At 42.7% G+C, this 23,803-nt stretch overlaps 1 protein-coding gene across 1 annotated transcript in view; it reads right to left on the bottom strand.

Moving 5' to 3' along the window:
• gnl2 (G protein nucleolar 2) overlaps nucleotides 1–23,803 on the bottom strand; it is a 48,799-nt gene that overhangs the window by 16,161 nt on the left and 8,835 nt on the right. Inside the window, exons 3-9 of the mRNA XM_068011187.1 lie at nucleotides 20,735–20,829; nucleotides 18,363–18,502; nucleotides 10,763–10,947; nucleotides 8,912–8,978; nucleotides 8,184–8,342; nucleotides 6,240–6,353; nucleotides 111–239 (exon numbers count right to left, since the gene is read on the bottom strand). Coding sequence (XP_067867288.1) covers nucleotides 111–239; nucleotides 6,240–6,353; nucleotides 8,184–8,342; nucleotides 8,912–8,978; nucleotides 10,763–10,947; nucleotides 18,363–18,502; nucleotides 20,735–20,829 — 889 coding nt within the window. The remainder of the gene's footprint in view (nucleotides 1–110; nucleotides 240–6,239; nucleotides 6,354–8,183; nucleotides 8,343–8,911; nucleotides 8,979–10,762; nucleotides 10,948–18,362; nucleotides 18,503–20,734; nucleotides 20,830–23,803) is intronic.

Below are 23,803 nucleotides of genomic sequence, written 5' to 3' on the forward strand. Positions count from 1 at the left end.
AGTGGCCACATACACAATGTTTTTGATTCAATTTCTCCTATTACCAGATTTAACTAGGCTTTCAAAGTTTTAATTTCGGAAGACTACATACTACATATAATACTACATACCTTTGTTTCACCTGCAATAGGTGCAACATTGCAGACTTTCTTGGATCGAAGTGCATTAATGATAGAGCTCTTGCCAACGTTAGGATAGCCAATGAAACCCACACTGATCTGCTTTTTGTCACTGTGTAGCTGTTTAAAAAAAGCGGTAGATTCAACACAAAGTAATACTAGTTCATTCTTGATTACAGTAGGGTAGGTAACAGTTCTAAAGTTAAAGCAGTGAAGTTTTGATAATTTGTAGGCATTATAGGATACATTAATCCTCAGATAGCCCTCATATAAGTATTTATTTATTTTATATTAACTAACTAATTAGTGCTAGAAATGACAGTTAGAGGGGTGAAGTGCTTCACCTGTGAGATGTGGGAGGTCCGTGCCGCTTCCAGCGTTCCGGGCGACTACATCTGCAGGAAGCGTACCCAGTTGCAGCTCCTCACAGACCGCATGGATCAGTTGGAGCGGCAACTGGATGCACTTAGGAGCATGCAAGTGGCAGAAAGTGTCATAGACAGGAGTTTTGGAGAAGTGGTTACACCCAAGGTGCAGGCAGATAGATGGGTGATCGCTAGAAGGGGCAGGCAGTCAGTGCAGGAATCCCCTGTGGCTATCCGCCTCTCTAACAAGTATACCGTTTTGGATACTGTTGGGGGGGATGGCCTATCAGAGGAAAACAGCAGCAGCAGCCAGAGCAGTGGCACCATGGCTGGCACTGTTGTTGAGCAGGGAGGGACAAAGCGCAGAAGAGCAATAGTTATAGGGGACTCTATAGTCAGGGGCACAGATAGGCGCTTCTGTGGACGTGAAAGAGACTCCACGATGGTATGTTGCCTCCCTGGTGCCAGGGTCAAGGATGTCTCTGAACGGACAGGGGGCATTCTGAAGGGGGAGGGTGAACAGCCAGAGGTTGTGGTACACATCGGTACCAATGACATAGGCAGGAAGAATGATGAGGTCCTGCAGGGGGAGTTTAGGGAGTTAGGTAGTAAGTTCAAAAACAGGACCTCTAGGGTTGTAATCTCTGGATTACTCCCTGTGCCACGTGCCAGTGAGGCTTGAAATAGGAAGATAGTGCAGCTAAACACGTGGCTGAGCAGCTGGTGTAGAAGGGAGGGTTTCAGATATCTGGACCATTGGGCTCTCTTCAGGGACAGATGGGACCTGTACAAGAAGGACCGGTTGCATCTAAACTGGAAGGGCACTAATATCCTGGCTGCAAGGTTTGCTAGCGTCACTCGGGAGGGTTTAAACTAGTGTGGCAGGGGGGTGGGAACCAGAGCAGTAGCACAGCTAGTGAAATAAATGAGGAGGACATAGTAAATAAGGCCAGTAGGACTAAGAGGAAGAGCAGGCAGGGAGATGTTGCTGAGCACAGCGGGACTGGTGGTCTGAAGTGCATTTGTTTCAATGCGAGAAGTATAACAGGTAAGGCAGATGATCTTAGAACTTGGAAATATGATGTTGTTGCTATTAGAGAATTGGTTGAGGGAAGGGCAGGATTGGCAGCTAAATGTTCCAGGCTTTAGAAGCTTCAGGCGGGATAGAGGGGGATGTAAAAGGGGTGGGGGAGTTGCATTACTGGTTCAGGAGAATATCACAGCTGAACTGCGGGAGGACACCTCAGAGGGGTCATGCAGCGAGGCAATATGGGTGGAGCTCAGGAATAGGAAGGGTGCAGTCACGATGTTGGGGGTTTACTGCAGGCCTCCCAACAGCCAGCGGGAGGTAGAGGAGCAGATATGTAGACAGACTTTGGAACGATGTAAAGGTAACAGGGTTGTGGTGGTGGGTGATTTTAACTTCCCCAATATTGACTGGGACTCACTTAGTGCTAGGGGCTTGGATGGGGCAGAATTTGTGAGGAGCATCCAGGAGGGCTTCTTGAAACAGTATGTAGATAGGCCAACTAGGGATGGGGCCATTCTGGACCTGGTATTGGGGAATGAGCCCAGCCAGGTGGTCGAAGTTACAGTGGGGGAGCATTTCGGGAGCAGTGACCATAATTCCATAAGTTTTAAGGTACTTGTGGATAAGGATAAGAGTAGTGCTCGGGTGAAGGTGCTAAATTGGGAGAAGGCTAATTATAACAATATTAGGCAGGAACTGAAGAATTTAGATAGGAGGCAGCTGTTTGAGGGTAAATCAACATCTGACATGTTGGAGTCTTTCAAACATCAGCTGATTAGAATCCAGGACCAGCATGTTCCTGTGAGGAAGAAAGACAAGTTTGGCAAGTTTCGGGAAGCTTGGATAACACGGGATATTGTGAGCCTAGTCAAAAAGAAAAAGGAAGCATTTGTAAGGGCTGGAAGGCTAGGAACAGATGAAGCACTTGAAGAATATAAAGACAGTAGGAAGGAACTTAAGCAAGGAGTTAGGAGGGCTAAAAGGGGTTATGAAAAGTCATTGGCAAACAGGATTAAGGAAAATCCCAAGGCTTTTTATACATATATAAAGAGCAAGACAGTAACCAGGGAAAGGGTTGGCCCACTCAAGGACAGAGATGGGATTCTATGTGTGGAGCCAGAGGAAATGGGCGAGGTGCTAAATGAGTACTTTGCATCAGTATTCACCAAAGAGAAGGACTTGGTGGATGATGAGCCCAGGGAAGGGAGTGCAGATAGTCTCAGTCATCTCATTATCAAAAAGGAGGTGGTGTTGGGTGTCTTGCAAAGCATTAAAGGTAGATAAGTCCCAAGGGCCTGATGGGATCTACCCTAGAATACTGAGGGAGGCAAGGGAAGAAATTGCTGGGGCCTTCACAGAAATCTTTGCATCCTCATTGGCTACAGGTGAGGTCCCAAAGGACTGGAGAATAGCCAATGTTGTGCCTTTGTTTAAGAAGGCTGGCAAGGAGAATCCAGGAAATTATAGGCCGGTGAGCCTTACGTCAGCGGTAGGGAAACTATTAGAGAGGATTATTCGGGACAGGATTTACTCCCATTTGGAAACAAATGAAATGAACTTATTAGCGAGAGGCAGCATGGTTTTGTGAAGGGGAGGTCGTGTCTTACTAATTTGATTGAGTTTTTTGAGGAAGTGACGAAGATTATTGATGAAGGAAGGGCAGTGGATGTTATCTATATGGACTTTAGTAAAGCCTTTGACAAGGTCCCGCATGGCAGACTGGTGCAAAAGGTGAAGTCACGCGGGATGAGAGGTGAGCTGGTAAGATGGATACAGAACTGGCTCGGTCATTGAAGACAGAGGGTATCATTGGATGTGTGTTTTTCTGAATGGAGGGATGTGACTAGCGGTGTTCCGCAGGGATCAGTGCTGGGACATTTGCTGTTTGTAGTATATATAAATGATTTGGAGGAAAATGTAGCTGGTCTGATTAGTAAGTTTGCGAACGACACAAAGGTTGGTGGAGTTGTGGATAATGATGAGGATTGTCAGAGGATACAGATCGGTTGGAGACTTGGGCGGAGAAATGGCAGATGGAGTTTAATCCAGACAAATGTGAGGTAATGCATTTTGGAAGGTCTAATACAGGTGGGAGGTATACAGTAAATGGCAGAACCCTTAGGAGTATTGACAGGCAGAGAGATCTGAGCATACAGGTCCACAGGTCACTGAAAGTGGCAACGCAGGTGGATAAGGTAGTCAAGAAGGCATACGGCATGCTTGCCTTCATCGGTCGGGGCGTAGAGTATAAAAATTGGCAAGTCATGTTGCAGCTGTACAGAACCTTAGTTAGGCCACACTTAGAATATTGCGTGCAATTCTGGTCGCCACACTACCAGAAGGACGTGGAGGCTTTGGCGAGGGTACAGAGGTGGTTTACCAGGATGTTGCCTGGTCTGGAGAGCATTAGCTATGAGGAGAGGTTGGAAAAACTCGGATTGTTTTCACTGGAACGACGGAGGTGGAGGGGCGACATGATAGAGGTTTACAAAGTTATGAGCGGCATGGACAGAGTGGATAGTCAGAAGCTTTTTCCCAGGGTGGAAGAGTCAGTTACGAGGGGACATAGGTGTAAGGTGCGAGGGGCAAAGTTTAGAGGGGATGTGCGAGGCAAGTTTTTTTTTTTTTTTTACACAGAGGGTGGTGAGTGCGTGGAATTTGCTGCCAGGGGAGGTGGTGAAAGCAGATACGATAGCGACGTTAAAGAGACATCTTGACAAATATATGAATAGGAAGGGAATAGAGGGATATGGGCCCCGGAAGTGCAGCAGGTGTTAATACCATTGCATTAAGTGATGACCTCATACCATTAAAAAATCATCCCAAAATTGCAATTTTGCTCCATATTTAAAAATTCTTATGTGCAGCAGTGAGAGACTGTAGCCCATTAGAAAAGCATCTGGCAGTTGTGAACTGATTTACCAACTGTTTAAACAGTCATATTGATAGATTTTTATTGGTGTACTATTAACATTGTTAAATCAATGACAAATTGTTAAAGTTCTCTCTTTACAGATCAAGCTACAATACTTTACCTTCCAAAGAACAGAAATAGAGTTTTTTTTTAAGAGGTAAGAAACCTGAATATCATCCTAACCTCAGTTAATAATCTTTATAAGCTAGAGTTCTGATCCATTACTAACACCATAGGTAGTCTTTGAACATCTTATTAGCAACAGAAAATCCAGAACAAGCAAAGAATTCTTCATATGCAGTATGGGACCATCTTTCCAAAGTATTGAAAAGTTAGCTTTCATTTCCAGAAAAAAATTTTAAAAAAAAGTCAATGACCATTTAGTATCTTCTCACAAAACAAAACTTTAATTTACTTAGAACAGGCATCAGCCTGAAGGATGTTTAGGTTTTAAATACAGTGTAGTTAGTGTTAGAGAATATTCAATGTGTAGGCATCTGCTCAGCAGTGTTTTATAAAAAAGCTTGCATCACTGTGTCTTTAATAATGATTGACAACTCTGACTTTGAAGCATTCTGGACTATTCACGTACAGGGAGAATTCTCCATTTTTATTCCTCGAGACAGATCTGATCTCTATGGATGAATCAAGATTTGCATTGTCTGCAAGCAAGTTCACAGTCTCTAAAAATCCAGTCATTTGTCAAAGACTATAGAAACACAATCTAAAGAGTAACATAATGCTGTACAAAGTTATTCCAGTTTTGCTTCTGATTATTGTACCTATTCATAACTTGCAGTATATTTCAGCTTTTGTACATTAATTACCCTGTAAATAAATGTGACCCAGCAGTTCTGGCCTACATATATCAGTCTGTCTGGTGTGATATTTTCCAGCTTTCAGAGGGGTCAGGAGTAAACAGTGGGCATCCCACAGGATATCCTGTATTCAACACTGTAGTGAGTGTAATGGTTAATTCTGAGAATGCTATCCCATACACAAGGCACTAGGTTTCAGTTCATAGGAGACTCAGTCTGCTTATGAAAACCATCTCTGTGCTGTGAACAATAGAAAAAGAAAGGTACTGGAGGAACACCAAAACAGGGAGTATCATAGTCAAACCCGATGCTGTCCTCACACAATATTTAAAAATGCATAGCTTTGAGCAGAAGATATTGGATAGCAAGCAAAAGTGGGAACCCTGACAGCACTCCCTTTCTCCTAGTTCTGGGGTGCTGAGGCCAATTATAACAGCCAAGATTAGTTAATTCTTAAGAAACCAAGAACTGAATTTATCACCTCTGGTTTGTATTGCTTGATGATGCCTTTACAAGAGAATGATTTATACAGATTATATTCGACATTTGGGCAGATTCAGCAAATTCACAACACCTTGTTTTAAAAAAGCTCTCATGCTTTTTGTCTCACCCAGCTTCCTCACTGCTATTTTTTTTTAAACTGGCATGAAGGTGGCTTATATGGTGGCTGCTTTGAACTCTGACAGTCAATGTCTCTCCTCAATATCAAACTAAGAGGTTCATAGGATAATCAGAAAACACATAGCTTGGGATGTGTTAAAACGTCATTGCATACGCAATAAAGGTAATAACCTCTTGTAACCGCATTGTGTAAACTGAAACAGCGACAGTGGGTTTTATTTCATTGCATGTTGCTATACAGGAAAGAGTTTTTATACATTTAGTATCACACACAACAGGCTTTCAAATTGATTATCTTTGGGTTTTATTTTCAATGGCCTTTTTGTGTGTTCACATCCAAGTCAGTATTTTCTTTCCGTAAAGACCTCTTACCTTCCCAAATTGCCGTAAAAGTTGGATGAGAGCTCCTTTTCCAAAGGGATTGGTGAGACTAGCATGAAAGGCAAGAGTTGGATATTCGTGCGATAGTGTTGCAACCCATCGTTTCTAGGATACAGAAAATTTAACTGTTCACTTTTAATGCTGTGTCTACAGAAAACATTGAATACATAGGACCATTCTTTTCTTTTAACAATTCAATGTAAAAAATTATTTGGTCAAAAAATATTGCGGAGCTTCATTCTAAATCTACCTGTACACGTATGCTATTGATTGCCGCATTGGCTCAATGGTTCAACCACTTCAATAATCAGTGAAGTTTTAAAGGTATTTTTAATTCAGCACTGAATTATTCAGAACTGATCTGCTCAAGTGGTGTGTTAGAATCTGAACCCATGTTAGAAACTCCTTAAATCTGGTCTCAAGCTCCCTCCACAAAAAAACAGCATCCCCTGATCCCCATTTCATTAAACACCACTTTGATTCCTTCCTGCCACTTTGTTTGAGGATCTGACTCTGGTTGTGCTGCCACTAGAGTTTCCTGGTCTCGTGGTAGCTTTGCAAGGTCACCAATTCACAATATAATGCCAGGTTGCTAATATCACAGTGTATTTTCAACCCACTTGGGAATTCCAGACTCTAGGGTCACTAACATTTGGGTCAATGGACTAAATTATCCCGATATCTTCTCTTCTTTGGCCTCCTTATCTCGAGAGACAATGGATAAGCGCCTGGAGGTGGTCAGTGGTTTGTGAAGCAGCGCCTGGAGTGGCTATAAAGGCCAATTCTAGAGTGACAGGCTCTTCCACAGGTGCTGCAGAGAAATTTGTTTGTCGGGGCTGATACACAGTTGGCTCTCCCCTTGCGCCTCTGTCTTTTTTCCTGCCAACTGCTAAGTCTCTGACTCGCCACACTTTAGCCCCGTCTTTATGGCTGCCCGCCAGCTCTGGCGAACGCTGGCAACTGACTCCCACGACTTGTGATCAATGTCACAGGATTTCATGTCGCGTTTGCAGACGTCTTTAAAGCGGAGACATGGACGGCCGGTGGGTCTGATACCAGTGACGAGCTCGCTGTACAATGTGTCTTTGGGGATCCTGCCATCTTCCATGCGGCTCACATGGCCAAGCCATCTCAAGCGCCGCTGACTCAGTAGTGTGTATAAGCTGGGGATGTTGGCCGCCTCGAGGACTTCGGTGTTGGAGATACGGTCCTGCCACCTGATGCCAAGTATTCTCCGGAGGCAGCGAAGATGGAATGAATTGAGACGTCGCTCTTGGCTGGCATACATTGTCCAGGCCTCGCTGCCATAGAGCAAGGTACTGAGGACACAGGCCTGATACACTCGGACTTTTGTGTTCCGTGTCAGTGCGCCATTTTCCCACACTCTCTTGGCCAGTCTGGACATAGCAGTGGAAGCCTTTCCCATGTGCTTGTTGATTTCTGCATCTAGAGACAAATTACTGGTGATAGTTGAGCCTAGGTAGGTGAACTCTTGAACCACTTCCAGAGCGTGGTCGCCAACATTGATGGATGGAGTATTTCTGACGTCCTGCCCCATGATGTTAGTTTTCTTGAGGCTGATGGTTAGGCCAAATTAATTGCAGGCAGCCGCAAACCTGTTGATGAGACTCTGCAGGCACTCTTCAGATATAGAACCACAGAAAGCACCTTGTCGGATAAATCCATACTCTTATTTTATAAATTGAAACAAAAATGTTGCCAAAAACTATTCTGGTGATGCATTACATTATTTTTGCAGTGCATCCTTAAAAGAAAAGACAGAACAGGACTTTGAATTCACAATTCCGATTGAGAGTTTGCATTTTGAGCTTGCCCATTACAAGTACCTGAGAATGGCACTTTCCCCACACTAAAAGAAAGGTAATCAATATTCCAATGCTGAACTTATAAGCAACACGAAAAACAAAAACTTACAGTTGCCCAGGTAGGTACAAGATCACACTTGTTAAACACGAACACTAAATGTTTCCATGGCTTTTCCTTCTTTATGTAAGCCTCTATATGGGGTGAGCGTGTTCCAATTGGATCTCTAGCATCCAGCACTTGGATTATAACGTCTGATGAATCGATTACCTAACAAAAATGATTTCTTGTTAAAAAGGTACTAAGAAAACCATATTTTCCAAACCAACTTAACAGATTTCCAATATGCAAGCAAAGAGACATGCTTATCCTTGGCCTATACTGAACCATCTCTAATATTCGATTTAGATATTGATTAAACTGGTGTACAATTAAAGCTAAATGACAAGAACATTTCCACAGGTTTGATATAAAACTGGGAAAAAAATTACAGGAAGCATCATCAAGTCCCTATTTGGTGTGGAAATTAGAACAGCATCTTGATCTTCATGCAAGCAGAACAGAAAATAATCTCAGGAACTCACTTGGCCCCATTTACAGAGCGAGAAAAGAAGCATAATGAATCTTTTATAATAGATATAAATGACTTTTAAGGAAACTTACAAATAACTGTTGATGACATTCAATTCACAGGTGAGTCAACTATAATCCTTTCAGATATTCACTACTTTGCCGACAGCCAAAAGTTTGATTATTTGGTTTAAAACATTTAAATCATGCCCACTGCAAATGCCCAATAAAAGACACCAACTAACCTCATTCGTTAACAAAACACATACCTTGTATAGCTCACCCCATATTCTTTTAGACTGTCCTTTTTTGAAGATTTCTTCTCTGACTTCATCCCTAAGCAAAATTGAAATCAACACTGCTTAAATCGCAAATAATATTACACCAAACCTCTCATGTTCCCCTTCCAAGTCACACACCATACTAACTGGACATATATTGCCACTCATTATTGACAGGCCAAAATCCCAGCACACCTCACTCAACAGCACTGCGGAAATACCTTGGGCAACAAGATGGCAGATGGAGTACAATGAAGGGAAGCGTGAAGTTATTCACTTTGGTCAAAAGAATAGAAAAGCAGAATATTGTTTTAAAAGCTATAAAACTTGTAAGTATGCTCAAAGAGACTTGGGTGTTCTTGTACAAGGAACGCAGCAAGTTAACACACAGGTACAGTAAGCAATTAGGAAGGCAAATGGCATGTTGGCCTTTATTGCAAGGGGATTGGAGTACAGGAATAAGGAAGCATTGCTACAATTGCACAGGGTTTTGGAGAGACCACATCTGGAGTGCTTCTGCAGTTTTGGTCACCACATTTAAGAAAGGATATACTTGCACTGGAAGCAGTACAGCAAAGGTTCACTAGATTGGTCCCTGGGATGAGGGGGCTGTCCTCTGATGAGAGGCTAAGTAAATTGGGCGTGTATTCTCTGGAGTTTAGAAGAATGCGAGGGGATCTCATTGAAACATATAAGATTCTAAATGAGCTGGATAGGGTAGACACAGAGATTATTTCCGCTGGTCGGGGAATCTTGAACATGGGGGCACAGTCTCAGGATAAGGGGCCGATCATTTAGGACTGAAATGAGAACTCAAAGGGTTGTGAATCTTTGGAATTCTCTACCACAGAGCGTTGTGGATGCTCCATCGTTGAAATACATTTAAGGCTGGGATAGACAGATTTTTGGTCTGTCAAGAAGTCAAGGAATACGGCGAGTGGGCGGAAAAGTGAGTTGAATCCTAAGATCAGCCATGATCGTTTTGAATGGCGGAGCAGGCTTGATGGGCCATATGGTCTGCTCCTGCTCCTATTTCTTGTGTTTTTGGCACACGGATTGCTGTGGTTCAAGGAAATGATCCACTACCACTTTAAGGGCAACTATGGAAGGGCAATAAATGCCTGTCGCGCCAGCAGAACCCATATCCCAAAATGAACTTTTAAAAAAGTCACTCGAGGCATCAAATCACCAACAAATTATTTAAAAAAAAATTCTTCCCCCATTAATCACCATCAATGGCCAAAAGCTGAACCGGTACTCAAACATTCAGCAATGGTGTTCTTAAGTGCACAAATGTTGCTCAGAGTAAGTCTTGGACACTTTCTGTCCATCCAGGAAATGACTGCTTCCACTTAGCACCTTCCCCATAACCATCCAGCTGAAATCAGGAACTCAGGCTCTAATACATCCTACCACCCCAAGCCAGCATGATAACTATGTAATGCACTGTATTAGCCAGAGTTGTAGCACCTGCTTCAGCCTTATTAGCAACTATGAGTTTTACAGCACGAGAGCCAGAGAGTAAATTATGAAAATCTAACGAGTGAAATATAGGATTTAATCATTACTGATGGGCTATTATTGTGAACATAGGTGCAAAAACATTATGAAGCTTTGAAATAACCAGAAAATGTATTTTTCCCTTAAATTTTGAGTAGAGCAATTAAGATATTTATGTAGTATCTCTGAAATTTTACGTTACATTCTGATTTTTAAATGACCAAAATACTTGTGTTCCAAAGGGACTATGACAACTCCAAGAATAAATCTTCAATATTCAAAAATAAGAGCTACATTTGCACATCCTAACAGGTCATCATGTGCCTAGAATTCACTCACCGTACTCCAGTATCTTCCACAACCAGATCTCTGTCCTTTTCCAGATCATATTCTTCTGCCAATGTTTCAGCTTTTGCCACTAGGCTTTGCACATCACACACGCTAAGATTTGGTCTCTTTCGCTGTGCTTTAGGACCAAAGGTTGTTTCAAATGTTTCCGTATCCAGAATGTGTACTTTTGAATTCTGCAAGCAAATAATTTTGCTTTAAGCATTCACTGCTTTGAGACAGATATATACCCACCCAAATATGTAACATCAATATACTCAAATACAACCTCCCCCAAGCTCAGTGGACAAGTCACTGCACAATGAGATACTGAGTCATATGGATCAGGAAGCTCACAACTGATCTTAACCAGGATAAGATGGGAGACAACAAACGACAATCAATAGAGTAGATTTTAATTTTCACTGCCTGGGCAGTAGTCTGGTGGAGCGGACAACCCCACCTTTGCCAACAATAGAAGACATCGGGTTTTCAATCAACAGAATGAAATTCAGGTAGATTCTATAACAGGCAATCTGCTCCACCAGATTACCAACCAAAGAGTCAACCTAAAAATCTACCCCAATATCTTCGAGAAGTGTAAAACAGTCAGAAAATTCACACAAAGGCAAAGTACTGCAGATGCTGGAAATCTGAAAAAAACCCAGAAAATGTTGAAAATATTCAACAGGTCAGGCACCATCTGTGGAGAGAGAAACACCGTTAATATTTGAGGATAATGACATCCAATCTCTCTATACTTCCATCCCTCAGCAGGATAGTCTGAGGGCTCAGCTTCTTCCTTGAACGGAGGCCCAACCAATCTCGTCCAACACCAGCCTCCTCCGACCGGCTGAAATTGTTCTCATACTGAACAACTTCTCCTTCAACTCCACAAACTTCCTCCAAATAAAGGGTGTTGTTATGGGTGTCCACATGGGTCCTAGCTATGCCTGCCTTTTGTGGCATATGTGGAACATTCCTTGTTCCAGGTCACAGACCTGAAATGTTAACTCTGTTTCTCTCTCCACAGATGCTGCCAGATGTGCTGTGTATTGCCAGCATGTTCTGTTTTTATTTCAGATTGCCAGCATCTGCAGTATTTTGCATTTATTCCTTGTTCCAGTCCTATCTATGTATGCCTTTTTGTGGGATATGTGGAACATTCCTTGTTCCAATCCTACTTGAGGGGCCTCCCCCCTCCACCGCTTTCTCCGGTACACTGATGACTACATTGGTGCCATTTCCTGCTCTCGCCCCGAACTGGAAAACTTCAATTTTGCTTTCAATTTCCACCCTCCTCTCACCTTCACATAGTCCATGTCCAACTCTTTCCTTCCCTTCCTAGACTTCTCTCTCTCCATTTCTGGGGATAGACTATCAACGAGCATTCACTATAAACCCAACGATTCCCACAGCTACCTCAACTACACTTTCTCACACCCAGTTTCCTGTAAGGATTCCATTCCATTCGCCCAGTTTCTCTGTCTCAGTCACATCTGTTCTGATGATGCAACCTTCCATATCAGCGCTGCTTATGTCTTCCTCTTTCCTCAACCGAGGAATCCCCCACACCATAGTTGACAGGGCCGTTGACCGTGTTGTCCCATTTCCTGCACTTCTACTCTCACCCCTTCCGCTCCCTCCTAAAATCACGATAGAGCTCCCCTTTCACCCCACCAGCTTCTGTATTCAATGGATCATCCTCTGCCACCTCCAGTAATGATGCCATCACCAAAAACATCTTCCCCTCCCAGCATTCCAAGGGGACCGTTTCCTATGCATCACCCTGGTCCAATCCTGTCACCCCAACACCTCCCCCCCACCCCTTCCAAGTCAGTGCAGTAAATGCAACACATGCCCTTTTACCTCCTCTCCTCACTGTCCAAGGCCCAAAACTCACCTTGCAGATGAAACAATGCTTTATATGTACTCCTTTGAAGTTAATGCACTGCTTCTCACAATGCAGTCTACTCTAAATTGGGGAGACTAAACGCAGATTGGTGACCGCTTTGCGGAAAACCTCCATTCTGTCTGCAAACATGACCCCGAGCTTCCTGCATTTAATTCGCCACCTTGCTTTCACACTGACTTAACTATTCTCAATCTCCTACAGTGTTCCAATGAAGCTCAACACAAGCTCAAGGACCAGCACCTCATCTTTCAATTAGGCACTCTGCAGCCTTCTGACTCAACATTGAGTTCAACAATTTCAGATTATAATCTCTGGCCCCCATTTTGTTTCCCTTCGGTTTTCAGGTTTCAGTTTTACTCTCGTTTTTTTCTTGTTTTGCTTTCGGATGGCAGCTGTCATCATTCTGCCACTCACACCTCCTCTAGACACATCTTTTGTTTCTTTACTTGTCCCATTACCACTCCCTTGGGCCCCGCACCGCCAACGCTTTTGTCATGTAATGTCTCCTGGCTTCCACCCTATCACAGGCCTTCCCTTCTGTTCTTTTCCCAGCTTTCATTTGCTTAAACCTTCCCAGTTCTGATGAAAGGTCATCAACCTGAAATGTTAAGCATTTCTCTCTCCAAAGATGCTGACTGATCCGCTGAGTATTTCCAGCATTTTCTGTTCTTTTTTATTATGGGAGATTCACACTCCTGACAATTATTAAGTGATCCCCATTGGAAAAACTGCATCAGTGGCCATTATCTGAGGAAACAATTGAACTTGACTGCTTTGCCTCTATAGTTGAATAGCTTGCCAGCACTCATCGTCTAACCTCATACATGATGATCACTTGGTTGAGGTACCGAGGAGTGTCTGTGCCTGCAGAAGCTGCCAGCTTCAAGAAAGGAGCAGGGAAAGGGGAGGAAAAATAGCACTGTAATGATTTCTGATCTTGCAAAAGCATACATCTCCATTTAGTATAATTCCTCATATGGATGAAAAAGCTGTCAGCTTTTATAAACAGGCCAAATATTCTAAGCACAAGAAATTAAGATCCAAAGATATTAAGAAAATGACTGTACAAACTCGCCAATGTTAACTACAGAAAGCCCTGCGCCAGGAGCATAACAGGAATTTGAAGACTTGTCCATCTGGTTTAGCTCAACTCATGGGGAATTTTTACAATCACCTTTTATTTTGATTATAAACTTTAAAATAAACTATGGCTTAGGTAGGAAAAAATTGTTTCTTTAATGGCCATCTATGTCAATATATGTCTTGGAGCATAAACAGCAATTCATACTTAGGGAATTCTCTGCTTTTGTTCCTTAATCACAATCAGTGTCTTATACAAAAAGGTGCAGATATCTTGGAATATCAAGGATCTAAGCATATTCAGGAGATTTCTACAACTTGTGAGATACTGCCCACCCAGGCTATCAAAAAATCTTAAACCTCTCATTTCAAATCATAAAGGCATGGATGCTCATTCTACATCCAGAGCAGAGTTTTCATTATGCCCTTGAAAGCCTGATGGGAAAAATTAATTGTAGAGGTGAAGCAAATATCTATGTAGACAACTAACAAGTGCGTGAAAATGGCAGAAATAATAAATAGAAGTGGGAGTACTGAAAGAGCGAAGAAACTCAAGGTGAAATGAACTGCGTGCTCCAAACCACATCACTTGTGTAATGATTCAACAGACTGCCTGGAATTGAGCAGGGACGGAATTTCAGTCATATAACGAATGTTAACTCAGTTTGAGAGGAAGATGGATAGACAGTAATAAATATAAATTAATGCTTGCGGAGAGAACTAATAATTGGAACTGTTGGTAGGGAGGCACTGGGATTTATACAGGAAATATATGAAACCTGGTATCCAGCCACTGTCCCTTTTCCTCCAGGTTTATCTACTTTATTAGCCTTTCAATACAGAAATAGTCATAAGAAATAGCAGGAGTAAGCCATTTGGCCCCTCGAGCCTGCTCCGCCATTCAATAAGATCATGCCTGATCAGATTGTGGCCTCAACTCCATTTTGTTGCTGCCCTCCACACCCCACACCCCCAAGAACCCCTGACGATCAAAAATCTGAATATATTCAAGCCCGAGTTAGACAATGACCCAGCCTCCACTGCTCTGAGGAAGAGAATTCCAAAGATTAACATCCTCAGAAGAAATTCCTCTGCATCTCTATCTTAAATGGGAGATCCCTTATTTTAAACTGTGCCCCATGGTTCTAGATTCCCCCATGAAGACCCCTCAGAATCTTATATGTTTCAATAAGGTCACCTCTCATGCTTTGAAACCCCAATGAATATAGGGCCCTACCTGCTCAACCTTTCCTCATAAGACAACCCCTTCAACCCAGGAATCAGCCTAGCGAACCTTTTTTGAACTGCTGCCAATGCAAGTATATCCCATCTTTAGTAAGGAGAGCAATACTGTACACAGTACTCTAGGTGCAGTCTCAGCAATGCACTGTACAGTTACAGCAAGACTTTCCTACAATTATACTCAATCCCCCTTTCAATATATGTCAGCATTCCATTTGCCTTCCCAATTACATGCTGTACCTGCTTGCTGACTTTGTGACTAATGTACAAGGACACCCAGATCCCACTGTACTGTAGCGTGCAGTAGTCTCTATCCATTTAAATAATATCCTGTTTATCCCTATTCTTCCTGTCCAAGTGGACAACCTCGCATTTTCACATTATACTCTATCACCAAATTTTTGGCCACTCACTTATTTATATCCTTTATCAGACTCTTTGTGTCCTCAGAACTTGCTTTCCTACCTATCTTTCCATCGCCAGCAAATTTGGCTACAATACATTCAGTTGCTTCATCCAAGTCATTAATATAGATCATAAACAGTAGAGGCCCCAGCACTGATCCATGTGACACTCCACTAGTTACAATTTGCCAACCTGAAAATGCCCTATTTATCCCAAATGTTTCCTGTCAGTTAGCTAATCCTCTATCCATGCTAATATATTACCCCCAACACCATGAGCTCTTATCCTGTGTAGTATGCCTTTCGGAAATCCAAATACACTATATCTATTGGTTCCCCTTTATCCATCCTGCTTGTTACATCCTCAAAGAACTCTAATAAATTTGTCAAACATGATTTACCTTTCACAAAACCATATTAACTTTGCTTGATTGTATTATGATTTTTTAAATGTCCTGTTACTACTTCCTTAATAATGGATTCTAGCAAATTCCCAAAGACAGATATCAGCATAACTGACCTACTACTATTTCCCACTAATGTGACTTCTTGACAACACCAACAAAACCTGTGTCACGGACTAGTCTTACCCAGTACAGATCAACCATGATCACACTCAATGCCGGAACAGGCTCAAGGGGCTAAATGGCAGACGCCTGCTTCTATGTTGAACTGAAAGCCTATAATGACAAACTGACAGCCAAACCCATGACCTTAACTCCTCACTGCTCTCTCATTTTTGCAAAATTAATATAAAACATTAAATATTTGTGTATGGTACATTTATGTAGGACATTTATGCAATAGTTTTTAGTGTGATTAATTCTCAGGTCCCTGGTTATCCTCACAAACTCAGTGTTCAGGAGGCTTGGAAAAGGCACTGAACACACAATGCTGTTGACAGCCTGGTGACCAAAATTTACAGACTGTAACAACAAGCAGAGCATATTATTGCAGTCTGGGCTTTCATCTAACACTTAATATTTTCATAGGAAAAAAAAAGGTAATTTCCTTAAGTGGACAGTCTCCTGTGAACTGAAACATACAGCTGTAATAAGTGTCATAAATGAGACGGAATGACACGGAACTAGTCATCAGCCCTTAATTAGTGTATAACATATTCAAGACCAAGTTCCTCTGTTTGCACTAGACGATGGTAACAGATCATTACACTTCAGGTTAAAACTAGTCAGATTTATTTACAAGTCAGGTAATTACACAAAAGCAAAAATACATTGCAAGTTACTAATGGCACGAATGCTTTGAAAAACAATTACTCCACATTGGGTTAAAATATCTTCCTCAGTCTGATAATCTGCAAGATTTTTGGAGAAAATAAATTTTCATAGATTTCAACATGAAATTTGGGTGATGTGATTCCTAAGTCAATCAAGAAACTACAAGTGTCAGCTCTAGAAACGAAGACATACTGAAAAAACTACATATATATTCTTGTCCAAAAAGCATCTGAATAAAGACAATCAATATATTTCAAAGATACAGCAGCACATCTTTTGCACAAAACTGCTTGATGAGCCACTGTTCACACCCTGTCCAGGTGTCTCACATTTTGATGATCATTAATTTTAGCAGCACTTAGGCAAATCTTCTGCACCATAGCCAATCTACAGATCAAAGTATTGTTTGGGCCTTGCAGAGAGCTAATCTCTGGTATCTAACTGGATGATTAGCAAGAAAAGACAGCTTCTACTTTAATTCCTATTTCTGATATAATCTTTGAAGTGCATATCTACAGGCATAAAAATACAATACAGAAGATTCTATTATTTGGCACAGGACAAAACTCTACATTTGTCAAAGCACATACTCACCAGTTTTGTGATAAAAATATCTTCACATGATTAGCATGAAGTGCAAATATTGCAAAACTATCTTACTGTTACCAGAGCAGCTTTGCTAAACCAAACCACTGCTGATTAAAAAATCTGAATTACAGCACTGGATCTCAGAATCAGTTTACTGCACAATTCTGTATATGGGCAGTTCATACATTGTCATCCCTGAAAATACAAAGCTCACAATAATTTCTGACTACCAAGAGTCAAGGACCTCCATGGCTGTTAAAAAGGAGACTTGCCAGAAAGGATCAGAATGCCTTACTTATTTATGTTTTTGATTAAATTGCAGCAAATGCAGAAGGGCAAAATAAAATCTTTAAAGTATCCCACAAATTCCTTTGAAAGAAAACCCTGCTTTAAAGGAATTAGTCACGCATCTCCTCAAAAGTTCTAAAGCAGGAGCCTTTTGAATCATTCCAAATGTGATGGCATCTGGATAAAATGCTTTACTCGAGAAGTTATACCTAATACTGAATGCGACTTCAAACAGGATACAACTGCCACAAGGATAAAGTTTATGATACTGTTGAACAGCCTCACATAAAAATGCATTTAAAAATACAGCAGTCCAAAAGCCACAAGTTGTACTGCTGATTAAGAGAACAGAGTTTAAATTATTTCCAGCCAGCATTGTATTTAGGCCTCCCTAGGAGGGTGATTTGAGCTTTTTATTCCAATTAGGATTCACTACTTAACTTATAGATTTCAACTTAGAATTTATAAGCTACCTTAACACTGCAATTCATCCCAAGTACAGGGCCAGCATCGGGAATGGGCCATCAGAATTTGCATCATCACAGCCAGAAACCTTAACAGTGAACTACTCCACACCAGAGTCTATACTATCAAGAAATCACACACAAATATAGAACGACTGAGATGTGAAACAACCAGAGATTTTTTTTTGGCTAGTATTTCCGGATTCTGGATTTTAAACATAAACCAGTGAGAAATTTAGATGCTACAAATTCTGTCTATTTCAGTTTAACTGCAATGTTGCATTAAAAAAACTGCAATGAGCAACCACTTACTTAAAAAAAAATCTAATTACTATCAATGTTGGCAACTGGTTGCCAGGTTCATAAATTTCTATGAAAAAATTAATAACTTACATGAGGTTTGATTCGGTCATTCAGAAGCGACATTGGAAGCTTGGTCTGCTTCATAACTACCCTATAAGGGTCTTTCATAACACTGTTCATCTCATCTTGGAATTTCTGCAGTGATGACTGCTTTACGACTTTAGTGTTAGCTGTTCAAAAACCAAAAATATTTGAGTATTATATCCTTCTTTTTAAAAAATAGTCTGTCAGTTTTTAGAAAAATCTTCCTGCTTAGTGTGTCAATACCAGATAGAGGATATACACAGGTAACTGTTCCCAAGTTGCTGCTGTGAGATCAGGCCACTAGGGGGTGGGAGATATTTAATGGTATAAATGGGTGGTTCTTGGTCGGCACAGACTCGGTGGGCCGAAGGGCCTGTTTCAGTGCTGTATCAATAAATTAAAAAAAATATTCCCAATAGTATTGATTTGCTCAGCTCAACATTTAATCTACTGGAGTAACTGAGATCAGGCACATATGGGCTGGGATTTTACAGGCCACCCCAAGGCAGGATTGGAGGCGGGGGAGGGCAAGCAAAATCACGACAGGTGGCGGGGAGTGGAGAGCCCATCGCCTCCCCGTCGTCCAGCGATCTTTGTGGGGGGGAAATAGGCCGATAATGGCCTTCCCGCCCAGAAGCAAATTAAGGCCCTTAAGTGGCCTATTAAGGGCCTCATCCCACCACCGCAGGGATCTTACCAGCAATTGGGGGGGGGGGGGGGGGGGGGGGGCTCCGCCATGCGGGAAGGTCGCATTGAAAAATGAGGTGCCTTCCCTGCCGGCTTGGGGGAGGGGTCCCTACATCATGGGCAATTTATGGCCCACGGAGGACCCCCACCAGCAACAACTTTACCCCCGGGTTTGTCCTCCCCTTAGACTGAATAACCACCCCCCACCCTCCCTTGTCAGGGCCTTCCAGACTGGCCCCGGCGACCCTGCCTCACCTACCTCTTGTCCGAGGTTCCAGCGCTGGGCCTGGGTCTGAGGCCTCTGCAGTACCGGCAGTAGCGACTGCTCCTGGTGGTGCTGCCTGCCCTATGATTGCCCAGCAGCTCTTGGAGGCAGGATCCCCATCCCTTTAAAGACTTTAAAGGAACGGGGATTCTGCCTACTAAAATCTTGAAAAACCAGAGGATTGTGCAGGGGGTGGGGGCAGAGTTTTTTGGCCCGGCGCCAGGAGCCCCACCTCCAATGCAAAATCCAGCCCATGAAGTGGGGAAATCTTGGATGAGAGTTTGCATCTTATTACCCAGGAGCAATAACACTAAGCCAAGGGACAATAAACAAATAAAATCACGTGCAAGGCTCAATTCAAACAAACAGACAACAAAACGTTAAAATCAGATGCATAATTGAAACATCCATGAAGCATCCTAGGTTGATTAATTCAGCTGCCCCATATCTTTGTTCCCAGCAACTCCTGCTACTGAGTTTCGAACATATCAATATGTACCGTTAAAAATAAAACATTCAGCACACATAAAAATTGACTCCAAAACTTTGTTTATTTTAAACAAAAAGGGTCTCAGTTACTGTAAAAGCCAGTAAATAACCTCATTACCTCTGGAGTCTGACATGTGCAATACCTTATTACTCAATCATACCTTGATCACAAATACTTAGATCAACATAAAAGTGTAACAAAAAGCAGGAGCAGATAAACCATCTGGCCCCTTGAGCCTGCTCCGCCATTCAATACGATCTGGCTCAACTTCACATTCCTGCCTGCTCTCCATATCCGTTGATTTCCTAACACACCAAAAATCTGTCTACTACAGCCTTGAATATAACACTGGAGCATCCATAACCCCCTGGGGTAGAGAATTCCAAAGATTCACAACCTCCTGAGTGAATAAATTTCTCATCTCAGTCCTAAATGATCGACCCCTTATCCTGAGATTTTTCCCCATGTTCTAGATTCCCGAGCTGGGGAAAACAATCGCAGTGTCAACCCTATCAAGACCCTTTTGAATCTTGTATGTTTCACTGAGTTCACCTCTCTTTCTTCTAAACTTCAGAGAACATAGGCCCTATTTACTCAGCCTCTCATCATAGGACAACCCTCTATTACTTTGTTTTCTGTTGAGACTTTGATGGTGTTGGTACAACCTATAATTATTACAATCAAGTACTCTTATAATTCCTTTGAATCCCCTTGATTTGTATTACTGCTTCAGATCCCTCCCAGCTATACAAGAGTATAAGAGACTCATTTTAGCTGCAGTTACTGTAAAACTCCAGACAGAAAGTTTTCTACTGGCTCTGGCCACTCAGTGCCAGTGATCACTGTGAACACTGTGAACACTATGTAGATACAGCCTGTATGTCAAACAGTGAAAACTATACCCACATTCTTTCTGCATGGAAAATATGAACTCACCAAACCACTTGATATTTGGCTCCACGCGGGCTATTGTGCCAGATGAAACTGTTGACTGGAACTGCAGGGGCTTGATGACTTTTCCAAATTTGTTTCTTGGAAGATTAAAAAAAAAGATTAGACATGCATGAAAGATTTCATACTGCTAAGGAAGTAGATACACTGTGAAGTAGTGCAAGTATACAAACTAGATTCATAAACAGATGGGGCTGATGGTGCATATTGAAGAATATTGCACCATCACAAAATCTGGAAAGAGTTCTAACATCCTTCACAGAAAATGAAGCAAAACCATAAAGTGGATAAGCCATAAGGATGGAATTATTGAGTATGAATAAACGATGACCCATCCCAATCCAAAAAATTATTTTAATTGTAGGGGCACCAGTCCAGTGATCAAGCTAGAAAGAAAAACAATGGTAAAACCTCCATCATATCTCACAGCTGAGCAGTCAATGTAGTAACCTTCTGCCAGGTATCTGTCAATGCTGTTGGGAGTTGACTGCAAAAGACCCTTCATCCAATTACTAATTTTGCAGTGGCGCTGTTAAAATTTAGAGATCTGCACTATGCATAGAAATCAAACCCACATTTCACATCTTTAGCACCATGCATTACTGCTTTATGTTACAGCATCACTGATTACTTGAATCATGACGAGGGCGGAGGTGTTTTTTTCCCCCCCTGGGTGAAATGTCTTTCAGTTGATGTCACAAGCCAGAGCTTACCAGGGTCCTATTAACATCCCACTCCCCTCTCCTCCCTTCCCTCTCACCCTTTCAAGATACAGATCAATAAAGTTTGGTGAAATCAAATTATGGAGTTGGATTATTTTGAATAGAGTTTTTTTTATTCTTTCACAGGATGTGGGTGTACCATTCCTAATTGCCCTTGGGAAAGTGGTGGTGAGCTGCCTTCTTGAACCACTGCAGTCCATGTGATGTAGTGCTGTTAAGAAGAGAGTTCCAGGATTTTGACCCAGTGACAGTGAAGGAACGGTGATATAATTCCAAGTCAGGATGGTGTGTGGCTTGGAGGGGAACTTACAGGCAGTGGTGTTCCCATGCATCTGCTGCCCTAGTCCTACTAGGTGCTAGAAATCGTGGGTTTGGAAGGTACTGTCGAAGAAGCCTGGGTGAGATGCTGTAGTACATCTTGTATATAGTACACATTGCTGCCATTGTGCATTGGTGATGGAGGGAGCGAACGTTGAAGGTGGTGGATGGGGTGCCTATTAAGTGGGCTGCTTTGTCCTGGATGGTGTCGAGCTTCTTGAGTATTGTTGAGCTGTACTCATCCAGACAAGTTCCATCACACTCCTGACTTGTGCCTTGTAGATGTTGGACAGGCTTTGGGGGAGCCAGGTGGTGAGTTACTCGCCACAGAATTCCCAGCCTCTGACCTGCTTTTGCAGTCACAGTATTTATCTGGCTGGTCCAGTTTAGTTTGTAGTCAATGGTAACCTCCAGGATGTTGATAGTGGGGGATTCAGTGATGGTAATGCCATTGAATATCAAGAGGAGATGGTTGGATTTTCTCTTGTTGGAGATGGTTATAGCCTGGAACTTTTGTAGCACAAATGTTACTTGCCACTTATCAGCCCAAACCTGGATGTTGTCCAGGTTTTGCTGTATATGGACACAGGCTGCTTCAGTATCTGAGGAGTCGCAAATGCTGAACATTGCACAATCATCAGTGAACATCCCCACTTCTGAACTTATGATGAAGGGAAGGTGAAGCAGCTGAAGATGGTTGGGCATAGGACAGTACCCTGAGGAACTCGTGTAGTGATGTTTTGGGACTGAGATGATTGACCTCCAACAATCACAACCATCTTCCTCTGAGCTAGGTATGCCAACCAGTGGAGAGTTTTCCTGCCCGATTCCCACTGACTCGACTTTTGCTAGGGCTTCTTGATGCCACACTCGGTCAAATGCTGCCTTGATGTCAAGGGCAGTCACTCTCACCTCACCTCTGAAGTTCAGCACTTTTGTCCATGTTTGGACCAAGGTTGTAATGAGGTCATGAGCTGAGTGGCCCTGGCGGAACCCAAACTGAGCATCAGTGAGCAGGTTATTGCTGAGTAAGTGCTGCTTGATAGCATTGTTGATGACACATTCCATCACTTTGTTGATGATCAAGAGTAGACGGAGGGGGCGGTAATTGGCTGGGTCAGATTTGTCCTGCTTTTTGTGTACAGGACATACCTGGGCAATTTGCCACATTGTCGGGTAGATGCCTGCGTTGCAGCTGTACTGGAACAGCTTGGCTAGTGGCGCAGCCAGTTTTGGAGCACAGGTCTTCAGTACTATTGCCGGAATGCTGTCAGGGCCCATAGCCATTGCTGCATCCAGTACCTTCAGCCGTTTCTTGGGAGCACGTGGAGTGAATTGAATTGGCTGAAGACTGGCATCTGTAATGCTAGGGACCTCAGGAGGAGGCAGAGAAGGATCATCCATTCAACCCTTCTGGTTGGAGATGGTTGCAAATGCTTCAGCCTTGTCCTTTTGCACTCATGTGCTGGGCTTCCCCATCATTGAGGATGGAGGTATTTGTGGATCCTCCTCTTCCTGTTAGTTTAGTTCAGAGATACAGCACTGAAACAGGCCCTTCGGCCCACCGAGTCTGTGCTGACCATCAACCACCCATTTATACTAATCCTACACTAATTCCATATTCCTACCACATCCCCACCTTCCCTATATTTCCCCTACCACCTACCTATACTAGGGGCAATTTATAATGGCCAATTAACCTATCAACCAGCAAGTCTTTGGCATGTGGGAGGAAACCGGAGCACCCGGAGGAAACCCACGCAGACACAGGGAGAACTTGCAAACTCCACACGGGCAGTACCCAGAATTGAACCCGGGTCGCTGGAGCTGTGAGGCTGCTGTGCTAACCACTGCGCCACTGTGCACCACCATTCACGGCTGGATGTGGCAGGACTGCAGAGCTTAAATCTGATCCATTAGTTGTGGGATCGCTTAGCTCTGTGCATCACATGATGCTTCCATTGTTTGGCATGCACGTAGTCCTGGGTTGGAGCTTCAACGTGTTGACACCCGA

Source organism: Heterodontus francisci, chromosome 31 (assembly GCF_036365525.1).
Source record: "Heterodontus francisci isolate sHetFra1 chromosome 31, sHetFra1.hap1, whole genome shotgun sequence".
Taxonomy (NCBI): Eukaryota; Metazoa; Chordata; class Chondrichthyes; order Heterodontiformes; family Heterodontidae; genus Heterodontus; species Heterodontus francisci.